The 20,620-nt window shown below is 42.4% G+C and overlaps 1 protein-coding gene across 2 annotated transcripts in view; it reads right to left on the bottom strand.

Moving 5' to 3' along the window:
* NT5DC1 (5'-nucleotidase domain containing 1) overlaps positions 1-18,806 on the bottom strand; it is a 122,943-nt gene extending 104,137 nt beyond the window's left edge. The window contains exons 1-6 of one of the 2 annotated variants that reach the window (XM_073789522.1): positions 18,526-18,806; positions 12,736-12,827; positions 11,002-11,073; positions 8,723-8,829; positions 3,380-3,459; positions 1,888-1,969 (exon numbers count right to left, since the gene is read on the bottom strand). In XM_073789522.1, coding sequence (XP_073645623.1) covers positions 1,888-1,969; positions 3,380-3,459; positions 8,723-8,829; positions 11,002-11,073; positions 12,736-12,827; positions 18,526-18,618 — 526 coding nt within the window. In that variant the 5' untranslated portion in view covers positions 18,619-18,806. The remainder of the gene's footprint in view (positions 1-1,887; positions 1,970-3,379; positions 3,460-8,722; positions 8,830-11,001; positions 11,074-12,735; positions 12,828-18,525) is intronic. The other variant, XM_019929603.3, reaches the window with a different exon arrangement.
* Between the last annotated feature and the right edge of the window lie 1,814 nt (positions 18,807-20,620).

Here is a 20,620-nt window from a genome sequence, read left to right as displayed (position 1 = left end):
TCTCTCTAAAGTTTTCTGTGAACTCCTTCCGTATTTAAAAATTCTACCATAAAAGTACTGCTAAGCTAAAAAAATAAAATGATCTTAAAAAACCCTGAAATGTGATGCTAAATCATGTTAAATTTGATTTTAGAAATTCAGCATTTCCTTTTAAAATAAGCCTGTTTCTAACGATTAACAGGAGAATTTCTAGGAAACATTCAGGAGGTGTCATGTATATTTATGGGACTTAAATACTTGAATATCCAAATTTAAAAGACATTGTATACCCTAAGATCTTTCTGATGGCGCATTACTCAAAGGCTTACGTGGTCCCCTTCATCAATATCTATTCAAGTACACAGGTGCATATAGACTTTCTACAGCTCTCATAAAAAACCCAAAATATTATGTTAAAAATAATCTGAAATGCAAGGTGCTTTAGTCGTGAACCTTTTCAAACTTTTCTGTGGTTGCAGGAAAGCTTTCTGTATACCATTCACAACTTGGGTAGTGAAGAGTATACAGATGATGTCTGTATGAATAGGATAGGTCAAACAAATGATGTCTGACCTATTCTATTTATTTGACAGAAGTGTGATTAATTTGCTTTAATTCCTTATTCAGTCTTATGTAATATGATTTTGTGGGTTTACAGAGCATTAGCATATGTACCTTGGGCCTTCCATTCCAGTGAAATTATAATTGATGTGAAGGATTTCAAAATGTGACTAGAAATGAAACGATGTTATTTATTTATGCTCTGTACTGTATTTTTATGTTGCTGTTTAAAACTTTTAAGCTGTGCCTCACGGAATGTTTTATCTACTCCTTATTTACAATGCAATAAAATAACATGAATAGATTATTATGCTGAATTTATCTGACACCAGCAATTTGCTATTCTCAACCATTTTTGTAAGGCTTTTCATTTTACAAAGTTAATAAAAAGTAAAATGATAAAGTGGTGGGTAGCTTTTATAGGTGTCATGGTTATGCCCTCCTACCGGAGATGGGCATTCCCACACACCCAAGCACTCAGTGTGGACTGTGAATAGCTATCAAACAGCCACATGTGATCTACAAGCCAGGGTGAAGGGCTGGTGGCTGGGATTAGAAAAGTAAGACAATCACCCAAACGTAGTGATGTTTTTCTAGGAAGGAAAGAAGGAGGCAGCAGAGAAATATGTAGTCTGAATAAATATTCTGTAGTTACTATTTATTACCTTGACATGTTTTTAGTCATAACATTTAGGATTATTTTGATGGCTTACACTACATTAAAAGGAAGGCAAGCAATTTTTATGTCAATCAAAAGGCAACATTTTTCTCAGCTGAAAAACACTGCTCTTGAGCAGCCATCGGCCCATTGGCTGAATTAGGGCAGTCTGGTTCAAATAATCAGGGTAACATACTATAAAGGCATGTCTTAATTCCTTAGAAGCAATCGCTCTGTGTAACCCAAGCAAACCTGTGGATGGAACCGTAAAACCCTAGGCTTGGGTTGGTGATATCTCTGCTCCCATTCTAGGTGAGCCGGTCCTGTTTTTAAGCAATAAGAATAGAATTTTCACTTTCCCTATCTGTCTATAATTACAATACTAATGATTACAAGTGTCACCAACCTTCATTCCCAAGCCAGGAAACAGCAAATTCTGGGGAACCCACAAAATGACCCTATTGGTAAGCATGTAAAAGACGGCATATCTTAGGATACTGGCCATTATGGCCACGAAACAGAAATGAATAAAAGAACCTCTTAAAATATAACCAGTATCAACTTTATGGCAATATTTAAAACCAAATTAAATCTTAATTACGGAACACAGAAAAATAGGTAACTTCTAAGTAATTCATTAGATACACAGCATTGAACAAACATCTAAAGTCTCTCTTCACGTTACTCACCTTTAAAAGCTGACATTTTATAATTATGTTGTATACCAGCAACTATGTCCTTCCAAAAATCAAATGGTTTTTGACCATTGTTCTGCGAAAGAAAAAAGAAAATCCAAATGTGATACATGTAATAGTTTTGTTTTTAAGCATAACAGAAAACACCTGACAAACAACTATAATATCACTGTATTGTAAAATAGGGATTCATGTTTTAGAAAACATAACAGATAAAAACTTCTCGTTTTTCTAAATGTGATTTTAGAAAGAAATCTTCCATGCAAATCACTGATACAGAGATATATACATATGACTAAATATTAATATAACTCACATAACCCAAATAAAATAAAAATTTCCACTCATTATAAAATCTAAACATTATAGAATAGTTTTAACACATGAGCAAATCTACAATGTTATAGCCTGTGAGGTACCAGAATGTGTCACTTCATGTACCATGGCATCAGTGGAGCTAAGAGACCTGAAGCCTTAAAACCTCAAAAGCTGGTTACTGTAGAATTCTGTGCACATTTACTTGAGTTTCAGTATAAAAGAGGAGCAAGTCTCTATTATTAAGGAGGTTCCTAATCCAAAATTCAAATCATTTTTACTAAGATTTTTTTTAAACCAGAAAGCAAGTAAACAATTCTACAACGTTATCACCCTGTGCTTCCTTGGAAACATTAACCAGTGTCCTTCTATCTAAACAAAGACCAACTACTAGATATTATTAAATTATATAAAGTCCAATTTAAAGACTGGTGCATTTGTATATAATCACTATAAAATGAGAGACTGACTCCATCTCATAATAACTTCTATAAGCCAGAACTATTGCTCAACAGAAACTTTCACAAACATACAAATTAATTCTGATTCAAAAATAAACCATTATCTAGTCCTATCAGAAACATTAACATTGTGATTTTTAAAGACAATATATGCAAAAAGGAAAGTGATTCTGCCATAAAACCAGTTTCTGTTCATAGGTCCTAAACTCTAGGTATAAACTGATATAACCAGAGATCTATTTAATCCTGATTCATAGGATAAGGAAAAAGTCTATATGCATTAAACTATGCCCAGAATGATGAATTTAAAAATTTCACCTCATTTTTCTGGTTTTATACTATTTACAATGCTTAAAAGGACACATGGAATTTCCTTAAATTTCTTTTATTTATTTTTAAAAATTCTGCTAATGAAACCAAGAAATATTCTTTCCATACGCAGGTTTGGTATTTTCTTTTTCTAGACTATCGCACCCCCTGCTGCAGAACAGGTTGATTATTGGTGGGGTCGGGGAGGGAGAAGGGATGGTCGCTATTTAATTTTCCAAAACTATTTTGACCAAATACTCTATGTTTTTCCTCCTCGGTCACCTCTGAAACCACAAAGAGGAAACTAAGTAAAATCTCAACTCAAAAGACATATATAATTAAGTCCTCTGACTTATAGCTAAATACACTGCACAGTTTCTAAAAAATGAGTCCCCACTCACCTTTGTTAAAGAGTCCACCACTCTGGCACACAGAAGAGCTCCAGGCAGGTCAAAGTAGTTATCATAAAAATAATATTTTCCTAAAAAGAACAAAAATTTAAACTGGGAACAAATTGATGCCTCGTTTATGTGACATACACAGAAACTTGGCTGAAGAGAGACTAGATTTTGGTTTCGCTACTTAAAGGGGCTTTTATTTCAATTCAGAATCACTCCACTACAGCCTATCATCACCTGTTAAAGAAGGCTTCAGCTACAAGGCTACTACAAGAAAGTCAAAAAAGGATATCCATAGTTAAGCACTTTATTAAAAAATATTTATTTTTTTAATGTGAAAATTAGACCATATCCCAAATATGAAACAGATTATGAAAAAGTCACAATTTAAATTATCAATGTCACTGAATTATCATCAACCTGACACTGGAATACCATGAAGTGCTCCACACAACAGTGCCTTTGCAAATCTGTGCTCTGGTCCCCTAGAGCCCCGCATTCAATCTTCATACAATTTCAGACAAACTTCAGTACAATGTTAAGAACAGCCAGGGTGAAGAGAAGAATAAAAAAATCAGATCACGTGAGGACACAGTGTGCTTATCTTAGAGAAACTCGGAAGCACAGGCCTGGCACACTCTAGGGTCTCTGGGAGGAGAGGGATTTGATTAATCCTGTTTGGCCCTAGGGTAGAATTAAACTTCAGCCCTTCCTTGGCACCGATGTCATTTTTGACTCTGCTGTGCCCGGGCAGACGCTTTTGAGGACCCATATCACATCCCCTTGGTCCGCGGCTGACCCCAGCCACAGCTGTGCTACACAGCAGCAGCCTACCTCAAGCTCACCTGTGCCATTCCCTTTCTCTGAGAGCCTCTGGAGCCCACACGGCAAGCCTCAGTCAACAGGGTCAGGAGCCAGCGAACGAATGCTCCAGCCTCCTGTCCCCTGGACTGACAGCTCTGAGAGGTGTTCTCTGCACTTCTCCTCAGGAGTCCCGGTGGAATCCAGCTCCTGCTGTTCTTTCCTTCCACGTCACACCCTCACAGCTATCTCACTCCCGCACACTGCGATCAGGAGCAACCGCTCTGCTCTGAGGGGGAACGTAACCTCAGAGTCCTCTAGAGAACCCTCGGTACAAGGAGGAATCCAACAGAACCAATACATGGAGTCAGATTTCAGTTTAATGTTAAGAAAGTACTTTTCAGATGGTCATAATTACTCTTGTGCAGAGTATTGGTAACTGCCTGATTCTGAGTCCCCACTCCTCCCATTTGTAAGCTGTGTATGAGGTTATGCAACACAGCTGCCTGGTTCCTTAGTGTCCACCAAGCACAATGTCCAGCATATTGCAGGCACTCAATAAATGTTTGTTGAATGAATGATCTAAAAATAGAGCGGATTACTGTCAACCCTTGAGCAACATGGGTTTGAACTGCATGAGTCCACTTATACATGTATTTTTTTCAATAGTAAATACTATAGCAGTGCATGATCTGTGATCTGCAGTTGGCTGAATCCACAGATGTGGAACCTCAGATGGGGAGGAACCCCAGGTAGGGAGGGCGACCATAAAGTTATACTCAGATTTTTGACTTCACGAGGGTAAGTGTCCCTAACCCCTGAGTTGTTCAAGAGTCAACTATATTTTGGAATGAAGAAGTGTCACGGGTGAATTAGGAGAAAACTCTCTGCAAGGGCCAGATGTCTATCCCTTTAAATGCTACTTAATGCCCCTCACGTCTTCATGTCAAATTATTAAGGATATATAAGGAATAAAGTCAAAGTTCTGTTAATTCACAAAATGGTTGCATAGGTTTGTATGTCCTTTCCCTCAGTTAAGAATATTTTGGTTAGCATAGTCTTCCTGTTTTTTACTCTCTCACAGCTGAAATTGTTGTGGGAACATCTCAGACTCATTCTCATTCCCAAGAAAGGTTAAGATGTCTTTGTCAGCGTGAGGAAAAGCGGGAATTTGGAGGAAAGGGAGAAGCTATTCCATGTACGCTTCTGCCCACACTGCTATGCTATGAGACCAAACACTCCAGTGCTGCAGGGACCAGGACAGTGGGCACCGGTTCCCAAGGCTCACTAACCTGCACCGTATCTAACCTCTTGGCCTGTGACACCAGAGTGACCTGCCTGAACCAGACAGCCAGCTGTCTTGGGCACTGTGGGAGCAGGAGGTGTGTCATCGTTGTACCCTTGCTTTTCCCCTCCCCTTTTTCTCCTTTTGTGGGCATTAATAGATGAAATTCAGTTTATGAGTTGAAATACGGATTATGAGCCTTGGTTGAGGATCTAATCAAAGAGCTCAGGGGTTGGATGAGAAGGACGCATTGACTTCCATCCTCAAGGCAAGGGGCTGATGTCACTCGACTATCAAAAATGGGCTAGATGACCACCGCGTGGACATAACAGGGTTTGTGCAGCTGTGACATGTTAACAGTGCCAGGCTGCTCTCGATGTCTCTCCCAACATCAAACTCACAGACTGTGCCCATGAAAGCTTTGGCCCTCCACCTCCTTAGAGGGCAGACAGCTCACTGGGAATGAGGTGATTACTGAATTTAGTTCAAGAGAACAAGCCTCTGAATCAAGATCGAGTCCTATAATCATTAAGCTTTACACACAGAAAAACTGTTGCACCAAAACCCACTGCCAACACCTCAGCCTTGCAAACCTGTGTTCTCTTAGTGATGGAGGAACAAAGGCATATGAATGACTGAGGGGAAGAGAACAATTCATGATAGTGTAAGTTCCCACGTCTCCTGCAGACAAGTGATATCATCTCCATTTAAAGATAAGGAAAGGGATGCTAAGAGTGGCTTAGTAATTGACCACATCACTTTAACCAGCAAGTAACAGAGTTACTATCAACCAGGACCGTCTGGCTCCAAGCGCCTTGTGATTTCCACTAGACCAAGCTGTTTCTGCATAATCTACCAGTATGGGAAGAAAAAGATCAAAAGGACTTGCTCTCTGGAAATTGGCTGGTAAGAAAAACCATACTCATGCCAAGGCAACCACGTGAGAAGTGCTTATCAAATAACCTGTCAATAAAATGTCTGTGTCCATCAGTGCTTCAAATTCCCTAAGTGTACTGGTAGGGATTTGTACTTTACAACTCTCTGCTTAACTCTGAACACGAATATACTCATTGTAGAAAGAAGTAGCCCATAAAGAATCAATTGGAGTTCCTGAAAATAAAGGCCTTATTTGGCAATATTTTAAACCCACATATCCGTAGAGCAACTATATTTCTAAAAACTTACCCTGGATATATTTACAAAAGTGCAAATGATACATGTATGAAAACGTCACTGCAGGCTTGTTTGTAATGGTTAAACACCGCTCACAACATAAATGTGCAATGTGAGGACACTGATGAAATACATCACGATGTAGGCCCTGGATGGCAGAGCATGCCTGCATCGGAAAGAATGAAGTACATCTGTCTTTGTGCTATTGTGACGGAATCTCCAAGATGTAGATGAAAAAAAGCGAAGTACAGAAAAAGTATGATTCTTTTTGTATACTTAAAAAAATAAGCTTCGGAGAAAGGGGATTGTGGGGGACAGGGGTTGGAAATAATTACTCTTCATTTTACTTCTTTCTATAATATTTACATTTCCTGATCATATGCTCCCATTATTTTTTTTAGTATAAACAAAGTTTAACTGGAATCACAGGCCATTTTTTCCTTCTTTTATGTCTCTACATTAAGAAAAAATGTGTTATGTTTCAAAGGCATTAGCTTTCTCTTACTATTTTGCAGAAACAGTAGGCTTCTATTTATGTGTCACAGCCCCATCACTGGGCACCTGGAGTGGAAACACTTCCCTAACCAGCCCAGTTAGGAGTAAATAAACTCCAAGACCATACTCAGAGCAGCGCTCCTGCATAAATTACGCACCACAAGGAAGTCTTGATCCTGCGTAAATTACGCACCACAAGGAAGCTTTGGATTCTAGGAGGCACTGCTCTCTAGTGGGCAGAGCAGTGGGTAAACAGGCGTGTCGTGTTGGGTGAATGCTTTCTTTTGTAGCTGGGAAATACTTTACTTCTTTAAAATACTCCCGATTTCTGAATGGATGTCAGAATAAAACACTTAGCTGGGTGCCTACCTTTTCTGGGAGAAGGGAAGAGTTTATAGTTAACCCATGAACAATGTGGGGAGGGGAGGTTCGTGGCTCTGACCTCCATGCAGCCCAAAATCTGAGTATAATTTATAGTTAGCTCTCCTTACCCGCAATTCCACACCCACGGGTTCCATGAACTGTGGATCGTGTAGCACTGCAGTATTTACTATGGAAAAAAAATCCACGTATAAGTGTATCTGAGCAATTCAAACCCGTGTTGTTCACGTGTATTTACAACTGCCTACATCTGGACAGACAACAGGCGTTCCCTATCACTTGAGTAAAAAGGAAATCCATCCATTTAACTTCTAGCTATTCTGAGTTGAGATGTGTGAAAGCATTCTATACCCAACCCCAAGGTGAAACCTCAGTTTTTCCTATCAACTTATTTTATCAAGATAACACACATTTCCTGACATTTTCATCTCACTACAATAATAATTAAAAAAAACCCCAAAAGATAGCAAATGTAATAAACAAAAACACAACAGTAATAAGGAATAACTCCAACTGTTTTCCGGTTACTACATTTTCTAAATGAAAACAGGTGCATTTCAAAACTGTAGTGTAGGAGAAAATGGCAAAAAAAAATTAGAACAAATGAAAAACTAACAATCAGGACTTTTAATAAGGTCCATGTGTTTATAATAATGTTTTAATGATTCTTTACTAATTTATGCACACCCCTGTTTATAAATAATTTTTGAAAAATCTTTTCATGTTTACTCACGGTGAAGCTCTTTAAAGAGAGTTGGAAAAATGTGTAAAACCACTTGGAATAAAGGGGAAAAAAAACCAAAGGCAGAAGGTACTAGAAATGGCAGTAAAGAAAAGAACTCTAGAAAACAGGAGAGATGAGTAATGTGGGGAGAAGCGGGGGACAGAGAAACGAAAGTAAGGATTGTGCATGTAACAAATTGATAAAAATACAGAATAAGGAATGTATTATTCCTTGTTCTTTACTCCAGAACAAGTGCAACTAGAAAGGTGAATCAACAGAACATTAAATAAAACAGAACCAACTGCCAAAGAGAAAATCAGACACGTGGGAAAAAATACATCCTATTCCTATGAAACCATAGCAGGTCCTTTGTGGGTCCTGCCCAGCAGGGTGCAAGGAGGGTCTTCTTTGTGTCCTGACGTCCCAGGCTCAGGGTCCAAAACAACAGGGGAGGGAATGGCAGTGCTGCCCCACACATGACCCATACCTGACCGGCAGGCCATTCCCAAGTCTGGCGTGAAGTGCTTCCACTCCTTCCTGCCGTACTCCTCCGCCAGCACCTCTGGAGCCAGCATCTTTGTGCCGTGGCTTGCCCTGGTTTGGGGAGATAAGGCACGTGACTCATCAGTGGTTCTCCTGAACACCCCCTCCTCCAGCCTTGTTATTGTTAATTCACCCTGATACTATGAAAGGATTTTTACAAAAAAGGTTTTCAACTGGATGACTTCCCCATTTAGGGTCCTATATGGCATTTCTCTTGACAGCTCTTATTCTTCTCCATGTCACCCATCAACCAGCAAAGTGATCAGGGGCAGCTCACTCTGAGGTCAACGCTGTGGCAGTTGCCCTGGACCAATACTATAAACCACAATTTCTCTGGAAGAAATATGACGACTTCTTGCCTAAGAAGCTGTCAATTAACCACGCAGATAAGATTAGCCTAGCTGGAACAATGAGGAAACACTGCAGGGACTGGGTGGGAAGCTGGGCTGGCAGCAGGAAAGAAAGAGCAGCAGTCAGAGCACGAGCTGCGTCAGGCCCGCAGGAGCAGGGAGGTGCCTGGCACCCAGGGCCAGCGGCTGTGAGCACAGGGGACTTATGAAGATGAAGGTGGGGTAGTAACATGCCACTCAAGGACACCACAGAGCTGAAAACACAATGGGAAACAGCAAGACGAATGGGGCAAAACTTGGAACAGGAAGACAAGAAGGTAGCTATTTTTTGTACTCGAAATACTGCTTTTGCATCCGTTGGGCCTGGTTAAGAGAATCTTACCCTGTAGAGAAACAGTTGATACTTTACGTTGTTTACTTTGAGAAATTATAATGCTAGGGAGTATTATTAGTCTTCTCTTGGTGTTATATTGTGGTAGCAAAGCAAAATGAAGGAAAAGGAAATGAAATAAGAAGGGCAAATGCAGGAAAATCATAATCGGGATCCTATTTATAAACAAGTTAATATTTACATAAAAGCTACTATATGTAAGGGTGGAGGAACCTTGAGCAAGAAATACGATCAGAAAAGGAATCTACTGTATTGTTTGAAAGCAGGCATCAAGGACATAACCTTGTAAATTCAAGAGAAGCTGCAGGTTGGCCAGAACTTGAATGGAGACGGTCAGACCTTGGGAAAAGGGTGTTGGGAATGGGGACCAACAGACAGACGTGACAATAAAAGAAAGAAGCAAAACTGTGGAATGTTTTCCATTCTTTTAACCGTGATTGAAGACAGCCAAATACACTGTAAGAATCTGAAAGTGGCATTTAACGTCATGGTCAAAGCTGCATTCTGTGTGTGTGGTGTACACACACAAATCAATACACACACTCTATCTCTAGTTGCCTGAGAAAAAACATGCAAATGAATTATAAAATAATCAGAAGTGGAACCACACCTGGCCTAGCTAGCTACACCTTAGGGGCCAGTCTGGGGTAGAGTGTGAGTCTGTACTGTGCAAAAAGAATGATGTACCCAAAGGGAGAGTGTGTACAAGGGGTAACCTGTGCTGAGCATCCTCTTCGTGAACTCTGACCATGTCAGCATAAATCATAAATCGTACAACTGCACAGCCACGTTAACTGCCTGTACTGTCAGCAGTGGGGGGAAAATAGATGCTCACTCCATGGTACCCTCTGTAAGACTAAGGGCAGCGATGGCAGCTGCTTCTCAACTGCCTGCCCTACTCCTACTAATACTCAAAGTGTTGGACTCACCCTAGGAGGAGGGAAGGAAAGGGAGTCAGCACTAAGTTTGGGAGGGGGGGAGATACTTATGAAGGTTGGAACAATCTAGAAACACTTCCAGAAGGAGCTGAGACACAACATGGGTCCTGCATGATGGGGGCGAATTTGGATAAATGGGGGAAGAAAGAGAGGTGTGCCTAGACCACCAATCCCCACCCAACATCCATTCTCTCCTTCTTCCTTAATAAAGACAGCTTCAATTTTACTCCAGGTTAGCACAATATAATTCCCAGGCTCTGTGGTCAAAGACATAAAGGAATTTATTAACATTCTACTGTATTTCCTGAAAATATTTCTGATGAGCTAAATTTAAAGAATTAGACCTTTCAATCTAATGCTTCCAGATTTGTATTTAAACGGCTCAAATGATTCACACAAAGACACGCAGGCACATAGATAATCTGCCATCTGATTGACTAAAGTAATAATCTTCTTTAACCCATACCTTAACTATCAAATGCTATATGATAATAAAATGTCCTGGAAAGAGTGAAGCTTTGACTTCACAACTAAATTTTATTACCTGAGCACGGTGCCATTATCTGCAAGTTTAATGAAGTTCCCGTCTTCCAGATCCAATGCCAAGCCCTTGCAACTGAGATAGAAAATTCTGATTACCAGTCAATTCACATAGTTACCTAACCCAAGAAATAAAAATTTATATTTTAAAAAAACTCACAATGCTAAAAAAGGACTCTCCCACCTAAGTGAATGCTATGTTAATCAAACAAGTAAGAATATCAATTCTAAAATTAAATATCATCCTCAGAGCAAGTACATAAAGAAAACTGTTATGTGGGCAAACCAAGGACAGCATATTCAGTGTCTAAAATCTTTGAGCTTTTAAAAAAAGGAATAAAAAAACTCACAGAGAACAAAGAATAAACACCATTGTATGCCTCTGTTAAAATGTACAAATGCTTTCCATTAAATAAAACACACACACAAACACACATTTGTATTCTACAAGTTAAGATCTTGGCCAGAATCTTTTCTGTACTCTTTAGAATCTGCCTCAGTTTAGGTCGGGTTATAAGAACTAGCCCTCTGGACTACGCATACTATTGAAAACCACTAAAACAAAGTCAAATACTAAGTTTTGGGTTGTTCACTGTAAAAGACTTACGGGATTTGGGAAGAAAAATGGGTACAGATTCATTATCATGAGTAATAAAAGCAAGAAGGTAAAACGGCCACCAAACACCAAGGGAATTAAAAAGAAAACGACATGGGGCTTCCCTGGTGGCGCAGTGGTTGAGAGTCCGCCTGCCGATGCAGGGGACACGGGTTCGTGCCCCGGTCCGGAAGATCCCACATGCCGCGGAGCAGCTGGGCCCGTGAGCCATGGCCGCTGAGCCTGCGCGTCTGGAGCCTGTGCTCCACAACGGGAGAGGCCACGACAGTGAGAAGCCCGCGTGCCGCAAAAAAAAAAAATAAAATAAAAAAATAAAAAAAATAAAAAAAAAAAAGAGAAAACGACAGGGTACTTTAGAAACATTATTTACTTTGGTCCACAGTAAAATTTCCAGAGTCGGTGGTTTCATACAGTAAAATATTTCTGTTTCTTCGTTTGCTAAAAGGGATAGATCAAAAAGGACTAACCAAACACTGGAAGAATGTATAACAGATGAACTCTGTTGTTCCAGAATTATTTCTGTATGTATTTTTCATGCGTTTCAGGACTACTGTTATTTTTCAACCGAACAATTTAAAGTGGTTTAATAGGACTTTTGTTTGTTTTATTGTTTAAATGAGGAAGAAGGACAAAGGAAGCCTTGGAAAGTTCAGACTCCTAAGCCAGGAAGGGAGTAAGCAGTCAGAGTCTCAGACATAGGGGTATCTACCCAATTACAGAAAAACAAATGTCCCAATTCAGACACTTATTCAAAACATGATGATTTCCTCTTTTCTTACAGTTCTGTATTTGAAGGGCAATAAAAGAAAATTTTTTAATAAAAGATGTAAATTTTAGACAGCTCTTAATAACCTCTCAAACTCTTAATAACGACAGACTTAAACCATGTAAAAATACTCAAATTAGTCACATATGCTCTTAGCTTATTTTCATACTTAAACAAGTCTTAAAGTAGAAAGGACTTTAATTCATCAAATGTAAAACTTTTTAATACAGAAGGCATTTTGTCCTTTGACTCAACTTCACATTTCACTTTGTTTCCATAGCAGAGGAAGCATTAAAATTTTATCCACAATAATTAAAAATCAGAAGGAATGTGCTGACCTTAAAAAAGCTGCTTACCAGAAATCCCAGTCCTCTGGAGTCACAGTGAGCAATTCCTTGTCATACCCTTTCTCCTTGACCAGGAACTGAGCAAAGCTATTATAAATGAGCTGTTAATAAAAAGAAGGAAAAAAGACAGATTAAATGTAAAATTCACTATTCATTCTTAGCTTCAGAGACCTGAAAACCTAATGGAATCAGTCATGAGACAGGTGGGAGGGAATCTGTAGTATCTGTAATTGTGAAGCTCTGCAGGTTAACACTCCGTCCCCAGCAATTTACCCACTCCTGAGAGCCCCAGGGAGCTGCTGTGTCTTTTTTATTCCATCAGCATACAATTATACCACCAAGGACAATTATTAATCTTACTCCCAAAGCCTAATGGGTTGGAGATCATTAAGACTTGACAAAGCTTTGTAAACTGATTTAACAGATCTCCAGAGGATAAACATAATGACCACTCTATCATCACATCCATCCTCCATCCACCCTTGCTAGAAAGGCCCCATGGCGGCTGATAATGCTAATTCATATACTGGGCCCCACAAAATGGAGGCCACCCCACTGGCCCAGCTCTGGTCACAAATCTAAACCTAAGACAGTGTGCGCTTACACAAAACCCCTGTCAAGGAGACCTAACATACACCAATCACAATCCTCCACGTCAGCTTTAGCTCGCTTACCTCACCCTAGAAAACAGGACCTGCAGTGCCTATCAGGGAATCCCTGACCTCCTAGCCAATCATGCCCTATTTCTGTGGTGCCTCTTCTAACACTCTATAAAACACGGTCTTGCCCAAAATCTCTGGGGGAGAGTACTCCACTGCTTGTGGGGCACTGCACTCTCCCAATCTGTGGATTATCTTCTCCAAAGGAAAGACATCAAACTCATTACTTACTACCTTATTTTACTTTTGTCATTTGACACAGGGGAGTCTCAAAGAGAAATACACATAGGGACCAGGCAGGTACTCTAAAGAAGGAATCATGGTACCTCCATCAGACAAAGTGAGTATCGTTTTTTCCCACCATAAGAAAAGCTAAGGAAACAGGAAAAAGGAAGCCTCTGGAAGCAAGCACAAAGACAAATGCTCTGCTGATGGCTGACAGATCTTTTCATTCTCAACAACAACAAAATGACAGGTTTTCTGAGACTGAAGAGTGTCCAAGGAGACACACTGAGCAACCTGACCTTCCTTCTCCAGATGTTAACCCATGACAGGTTTTGATAGCATTGGAATGGCACAAGGGGGAAGCGAGAATAGATACAGCAAGAGTTGTAGGAGGGCTTCCCTGGTGGCGCAGTGGTTGAGAGTCCGCCTGCCGATGCGGGGGACATGGGTTCGTGCCCCGGTCCGGGAAGATCCCACGTGCCGCGGAGCGGCTGGGCCCGCGAGCCATGGCCGCTGAGCCTGCGCGTCTGGAGCCTGTGCTCCGCAACGGGAGAGGCCACAACAGTGAGAGGCCCGCGTACCGCAAAAAAAAAAAAAAAAAAAAGAGTTGTAGGAGAAGGCCTCCCTGAGGAGGTGATGTACACACTGACACCTGCAAGATGGAGCAGTTAGCTGGGTGAATCCAGCGGGGAGAGGGCAATCCAAGTCCAGGGGGGCACACAGCTGAAGCTGGGGATTGGGGTTAGTCACTCAGGTACAAAGTACTACGGACAACAAAAAATACACATCATGATCCTGCCTGCAAGGTACCAGTGCCCTGGGATTAAGAGATGTAAATCCCATGTTAATGAAAATCCTCAGATGCTTAGAGCAGTGCATGGCATACAAGTAAATTCAATTTAAGTATTGCTATTATTATCAGTCGGGCGCTGGTTAAAAAAAAAAAAAAGGTCCTGACTTGTAGCATTTGCTCATTTCCATGGTATAGTTACCCCCACCATGGCCAGTTTCAAGCTACCAATAGTTACTGCACACCATCAGACTTGCCTCTGGTCAAAGTATTTATTCAAACTTGGACAACTGGAGTGTCTCATCCCTTGGCAATACTGATTAACATATGGGCATGCGATTCCAATGAGGTCAGATTCCTTCCCAAGAGAAAGGGCCCTTTCTAGCAGGGATGCCACCAGGGGTGTCCAGAGCTGCGTTCCTTACCTCTCCAAGGAGATGGTTCTGTAATAGGAGAGAATGGGGTCAATGTGTAAAGAGGAGCAGAGAACAGAGGTGCTGAGAAAAGCAGGGAATCTGTGCCTTTGAAAGCCCTCTTCTTGGGGCTTCCCTGGTGGCACAGTGGCTGAGAGTCCGCCTGCCGATGCAGGGGACACGGGTTCGTGCCCCGGTCCGGGAAGATCCCACATGCCGCGGAGCGGCTGGGCCCGTGAGCCGTGGCCGCTGAGCCTGCGCGTCCGGAGCCTGTGCTCCGCAAAGGGAGAGGCCACAACAGTGAGAGGCCCGCATACTGAAAAAAAAAAAAAAGTCCCAAGGCCTTGGTCCTTGAAGCTCTTCCTCAAATTATGTTGAGTCACCACAGAAGCCTTCCTGGCACAGGGCCTCCACCACCCACCCCCTTGCTCTCCCAGCCTTAACTGCCACTTACTTTCTCAACAGTCTCACCTGACAAATAATCACACACAATCCACAGTGGGTGCAAACTGGTGCCCCGTGGGTCCTACGCAGACCACAAATTATATTTGGTTCCCACTGAAGGCTGCCAGATAAAATATGAAACACCCAGCTCAATTTGATTTTCGGCTAAACGACAGATAATTTTATAGTATGAGCTTATCCCAGGAAATATCTGGAACACCCATATACTAAAAATGTTTTTTTTATTTGAAATTCAAATTGAACCGGTGTCCTGTATTTTTCTTTGCTACATCTGGCAACCCTATAATCCTGCTGTGTTCGAAAATGAGCTGGTGTTTAAAAATTGAAAGACTTCTCATACAAGCTTAGATTTCTAATTTGTCTTGAGAGAATTAGATCTGACAAGACTGAGCCTCTACCTACGCCCATGGCAAATGCTGGCAGGAGTTGAGCACAGCTGCGCTTGAGAAGGGGCGTGCGCGCACTCTCCCAGCCGCACGTTTAAGTTAACTGCCTGGGTCCAGACACTCCTGAGTCAGCAACTCCAGGACAGCACAGGTGTCATCATTTCTACGATGCTTTTCCTGAGCCCCCCCCCGGTGAGGCGACGCACCCAGTTTCACGTTTGCACGACACTCTGCACTTAACTAAATGCCTATGAGACTGATATGAGAGGCACGCACAGTGATCCATGATGCAGCGCCACTGCCATCTCCGGCATCTTCTCCTGCAACGCCCCACCTTCTGCTTGACACCCAGCAGATCCAGGCGCTGTTTCTCACCTTTAGGTCCTTGCACTGGCCATACTTCCTCTGCCAGAAATGCTCCTCTCTGCCTCCTCACCTGCCACTTGTAACTCCTGTGCTGGGACCCAAGCATCACTCACTCCAAGGACTCTCCTCTGGGATTTGCAGCACACATAAAGCCTGGTGGGAGGTAGCAGAGACCTGCCAGCTGGACCACCTTGCTGGGTGACCCTGGATAAGCTACTTATCCTTTCTGTGACTCAGTGTCCTCATCTCTAAATGATGATAATAACATCTAATTCACATGGTTGTAAGGGTCAAGCCAGTTTATATAGCAGAATGCTTATTAGAATACTTGCTGTTAGTGCTATTTTCAGTTACTAAAATACCTATTATTTATGCAATTGTTCCACAATTATTTATTGAATCCCGTACGTGCACGCAGTCAGCTTGGCACACAGAACACACAATAAACTGTCACATATACTGATGTCAAGGGGTCATGGCTCTAGGATCTAGGGAAAGATTCCAGCAAGTAAACAGGAAAATTTAAGGCAGTGTGTAAGTACTGTGAGAAATTAAGGTTTTTATGGAAAACTGCAGATGGGATAGGGACAGAAAGGTAAACTTTAGGGGGCCAGGCTACTTAAGATGAGACCTGCCAGCTGAGAAGTTTGTGTGATGAAGGGAGGAGGGCTCCAGGCACAGGTAACAGTCAGTCAGCAGCAAGGACCAGGCAATGCTGCCCTCAGCACAGGGGACCAGAACTAACCTTTCAATACCTTTACCCATTACAAGGCCACCTGAAGATCTGTGTTATCTCTGTATCCCTAACTCTATTATGGTGCTCAGCACATTGTTGGTACTTAATAAAAGATTTCTGAACCAAACAGGATATAAAACGCACTAGGTTAATGTTTTCAACCTTTAAATATCACTTACATTCGAAGTTTATAGCAAAGAACTCTTGTCTTTTAACGAGCCTGTATTCTGAAATTTTATGCTCACTCATGCACAAAAGTGGCTCTAATGACAATGGTTTTAACAATATTTCCTTCAAATAAAGGTGACTAGGGAGGAAATGCAAGAAAATGTTAATCAGGAGAAGATTTGAAAGGCAAAGGGAAGGAAAATATGAGTCAAAGACCTAGAGGAACCAGTGGCCAAGGATCAACAAGTAAAGTCTCCTCAACTCTCAACATGACTAAGGAAACACCTGTACAGCAGGAAAGCAGGAAAGTATAATAGAAGGAACAGTACACTTCTTTTTTTCCACCATGTGTACATAGAGAACATGAGTAATTCACTGTTTTGACCTTTGAGGGGTACCTGAACTGCTGATTGGAGCACTGACCTCACCATACTGAGGAGCAGCCCTTGCTGATGCCTGCACCAGCGGCCAGGAGCTCTATTCATAAGTGGTCAGGCTGGGGAATGATATGGGTGGTGACTATAAAAGCAAACACTTGTATGTGTCCAACACAGCTCTAAGCATTATCCATCCTTTACCCTTTTAATCCTTTCAACAACCTTTCCAGGCAAATCCAATTATTAGCCCCATTTTACAGATAGGGAAACTGAGAATAGACACGGGTTAAGTAACTTGCCCGAGGTCATAGAGCTAGGAACAGAGGAGCTGGTGCCCTCTGTCTGCAGTCCGGCTGCAGAGTCCTCGCTTTGACTACCATAACCAGCTTATTTCGCTTGGATATTTACATATTTGACTAAAAAAAAAAAGTTAATTTTTCAAAATTAGTTTCCTTGTGAAACCAAAGGAATGGGGGAGGGAGAACAATTCACTTCAGGGTACAGGTGTGGAATCATACACACCCCACTTCCCCCTCCCTCCCTAAGTGCAGTGAGGACCCAGGCTGTTGTCAGGATTAGACCTTACTCGAGGTGCATGGAGCACGCAACAGGTGAGCAAAATTTATTTCCTTCTCTTGGCAAAAGGCAAAATTAGGGCTAACATATTAATGACTTTTCGGTTAGTCTTCCAATACACCACACAATTTCTCCCGGACTGCAGTGTTTAAAAACTAACAGGCGGTCTCACGGACGTGCAAAAGAAAAACGCAGCCAAAGAAAATACAAGTCGTTAACCAGGTGGCTGTATCGGCGCTCTGCTGGTGGCCAGAACGATTTGCTGAGAAGTTCCAAGGCTGGGGATATGCAATGGACACCCCGAGTTCCCCTAGCCCCACCCTTCCTCTGACCCAGGAACCGTTTCCCTAGCCCAGTCTTGCACGACTTGTCCCTCCTTCGCCCCTTTTCTTCCCTACCCATCTCTCAAACTTGGCTAAGGGCTGGGCTAAATAAGCCGGTACCCACAGCACGGGCGGGGATGGGGGAATGCACACTTCCTTCCGCCCCGCCTCGCCGTGGGAGGCCGAGTTCTGCGCAAAGGCGCGGCGGCTGCAGGGCCCCGGCGACGCTCACCGCCGCCTAAGCCGGGAAGAAACTCGAGCCCCAGCCGCCATGAAGACTGCATGCCGTGCGCCCCGGCAGCCCGCGCCACTCACCCGGGCGCTCTCAGGCAGGTTGTAGCGACACAGAGTGTGGTCCAGGTCGAAGCCGACCACGTCGCAGGCGGCCAGGGAGAAGTGCTGAGCCATAGCTGCCCGCGGACCACCAGAGAGCTCCTAGACGCCGAGAGGCGACGAAGAGCGCGCGGGCAGGACGTTGCGGTACTACCGGGCAGGACGCGGCGGGGCGGGGCGGGGCTGCGGCCGCCCCCTGAACGCCGCACCACTGCCCCTCGCGCTTCCCGCGCCCGCCAGCCCCGCCCCCGGCCGCGCTTCTGCCCGCCCCTCGCGGCCGGACTTCCCCGCACCCCGACTGGCCGGTTCGCTCCCCAGCTTTCCGCTGACACTCCCAGGCCGGCTCCTGCCCCACTGTCACCACCCTGACCCCCGCCCCGAAGTCCCGAAGGCGGGATGTGACCAGGAGCGGAGCCGCTGCTGCAGGAATTGGAGGCGGCACTAAGCCCCTGTTGGCGCAAAGCCTTCGCCGCAGAATTAACCGGGCCTCCCCTTGGTTTTCAAGGCGCCAGGGAAACCAAGAGAATGTCAAGGTACACCTGACCCTTTACTCTTGTGTGTGAAATGATATAAGATTATGGAGAAAATTTTATCCACTAATATTCCCCTGACCCAATTAGCCTATAATTTGGAAGATTTTTTTTGCCCATGAGACCTCTGACTGGATTCAATCAAAAACTTTATATTCTTTAGTAAATTCCTAAGTGTATTTGTAAGCAGAAACATTTCACCCCCTGGAGCGCGTTGGAAAATAAATTTATTAGAAATCGTGAAGGACCGTTTTGCAAAATGACAATGATTAAGGAAACCAATATTGGCTGTTATTTGATTATCCTATTTTTTATTGTAATGCATTTTTTTCTATGAAAGGATATTAGAAACTTCATAGAACATACTACAGAAGAGAGAACTTTATGCAAACAGAAAGGTTTAAAGTTTATAGAACACAATAATTTGAATGACAGTGTTTTCAATTCTCTCAAGGACTGTTTATAGCTAGTATCATTTTAGATGGATGAAGGGCTAGGACTTTGAGATCTTTAAAATAATTTAAAAGAGAAAATACAAATTATTTAAAAGAGAAAATACAAGTCATTTACAAGAGAAAATACAAACATTGACGTTAAAAAGAGAAGATATAAATGTATTATCTTTGTACTGCTTCTGTTTTAAATTTAAAGGAACACTTCACCCAATAGAAAAAAATCAATAGTCATGACATAATGAAAATATAATTGGTTGAGAATTCCATTTAACCCTTACAAATACTAACACTTGTGGGGCTAATAGACCAACCAAGGAATTGATTTAGTACAATGAATAGTTCAATCTAGTAAGACACTTATTATACGTAGTGGACCCATTTGAATAAATTGGTAACTTGTTCCGTTATGACTTGTAAAAGCCTCAAACATCTCTCTGGAAGAGGACAGGAAAGAATCCTCAAGAAGATTGAGTGGGGACTTCCCTGGTGGCCCAGTGATTAAGAATCCACCTGCCAACAGGCGACACGGGTTCGATCCCTAGTCCGGGAAGATCCCATGTGCCGCGGAGCAGCTAAGCCCGCGCATCACAGCTACTGAAGTCCGGGTGCCACAACTTCTGAAGCCCCGGTGCCCTAGAGCCCATGCTCCACAACAAAAGAAGCCCCCTCACTGCAACAAAAAGTAGCCCCTGCTCACCACAACTAGAGAAAGCCCATGCACAGCAACGAAGACCCAACGGAACCAAAAAAAAAAAAAATTTATTGAAAAAAATAAGATTGAGCTGTTCACTGATTGGAGCCCAACACCATGTCTTTAATGTCTGTGAATCAAAAAAGACAAAAGCTGGATTGTATCATAGCTTGTACCTATTTCCCTTTTGTGAGTCTATTGGCCATAGAACTGACCTTAGCATTCCTCTTTGGCCCCTACAGTAGAGTGCCTGCCAAGGTCAAACTTTCAGGTAGACTACACATTGAAGGCCATAACTCTCCTTGGAGGATATCTTGTTTTATTGTGGGATTAGGCACGTTAGGGACTTCCCTTAGTAATGTAAATGTACAAGCGCACTCATTGTTAGAAGGAAGAGTATG

Source organism: Tursiops truncatus, chromosome 12 (assembly GCF_011762595.2).
Source record: "Tursiops truncatus isolate mTurTru1 chromosome 12, mTurTru1.mat.Y, whole genome shotgun sequence".
NCBI classification, from domain to species: domain Eukaryota; kingdom Metazoa; phylum Chordata; class Mammalia; order Artiodactyla; family Delphinidae; genus Tursiops; species Tursiops truncatus.
Note: the sequence above shows the minus strand (reverse complement) of the source record. Positions and strands in the feature narration are given on the sequence as shown.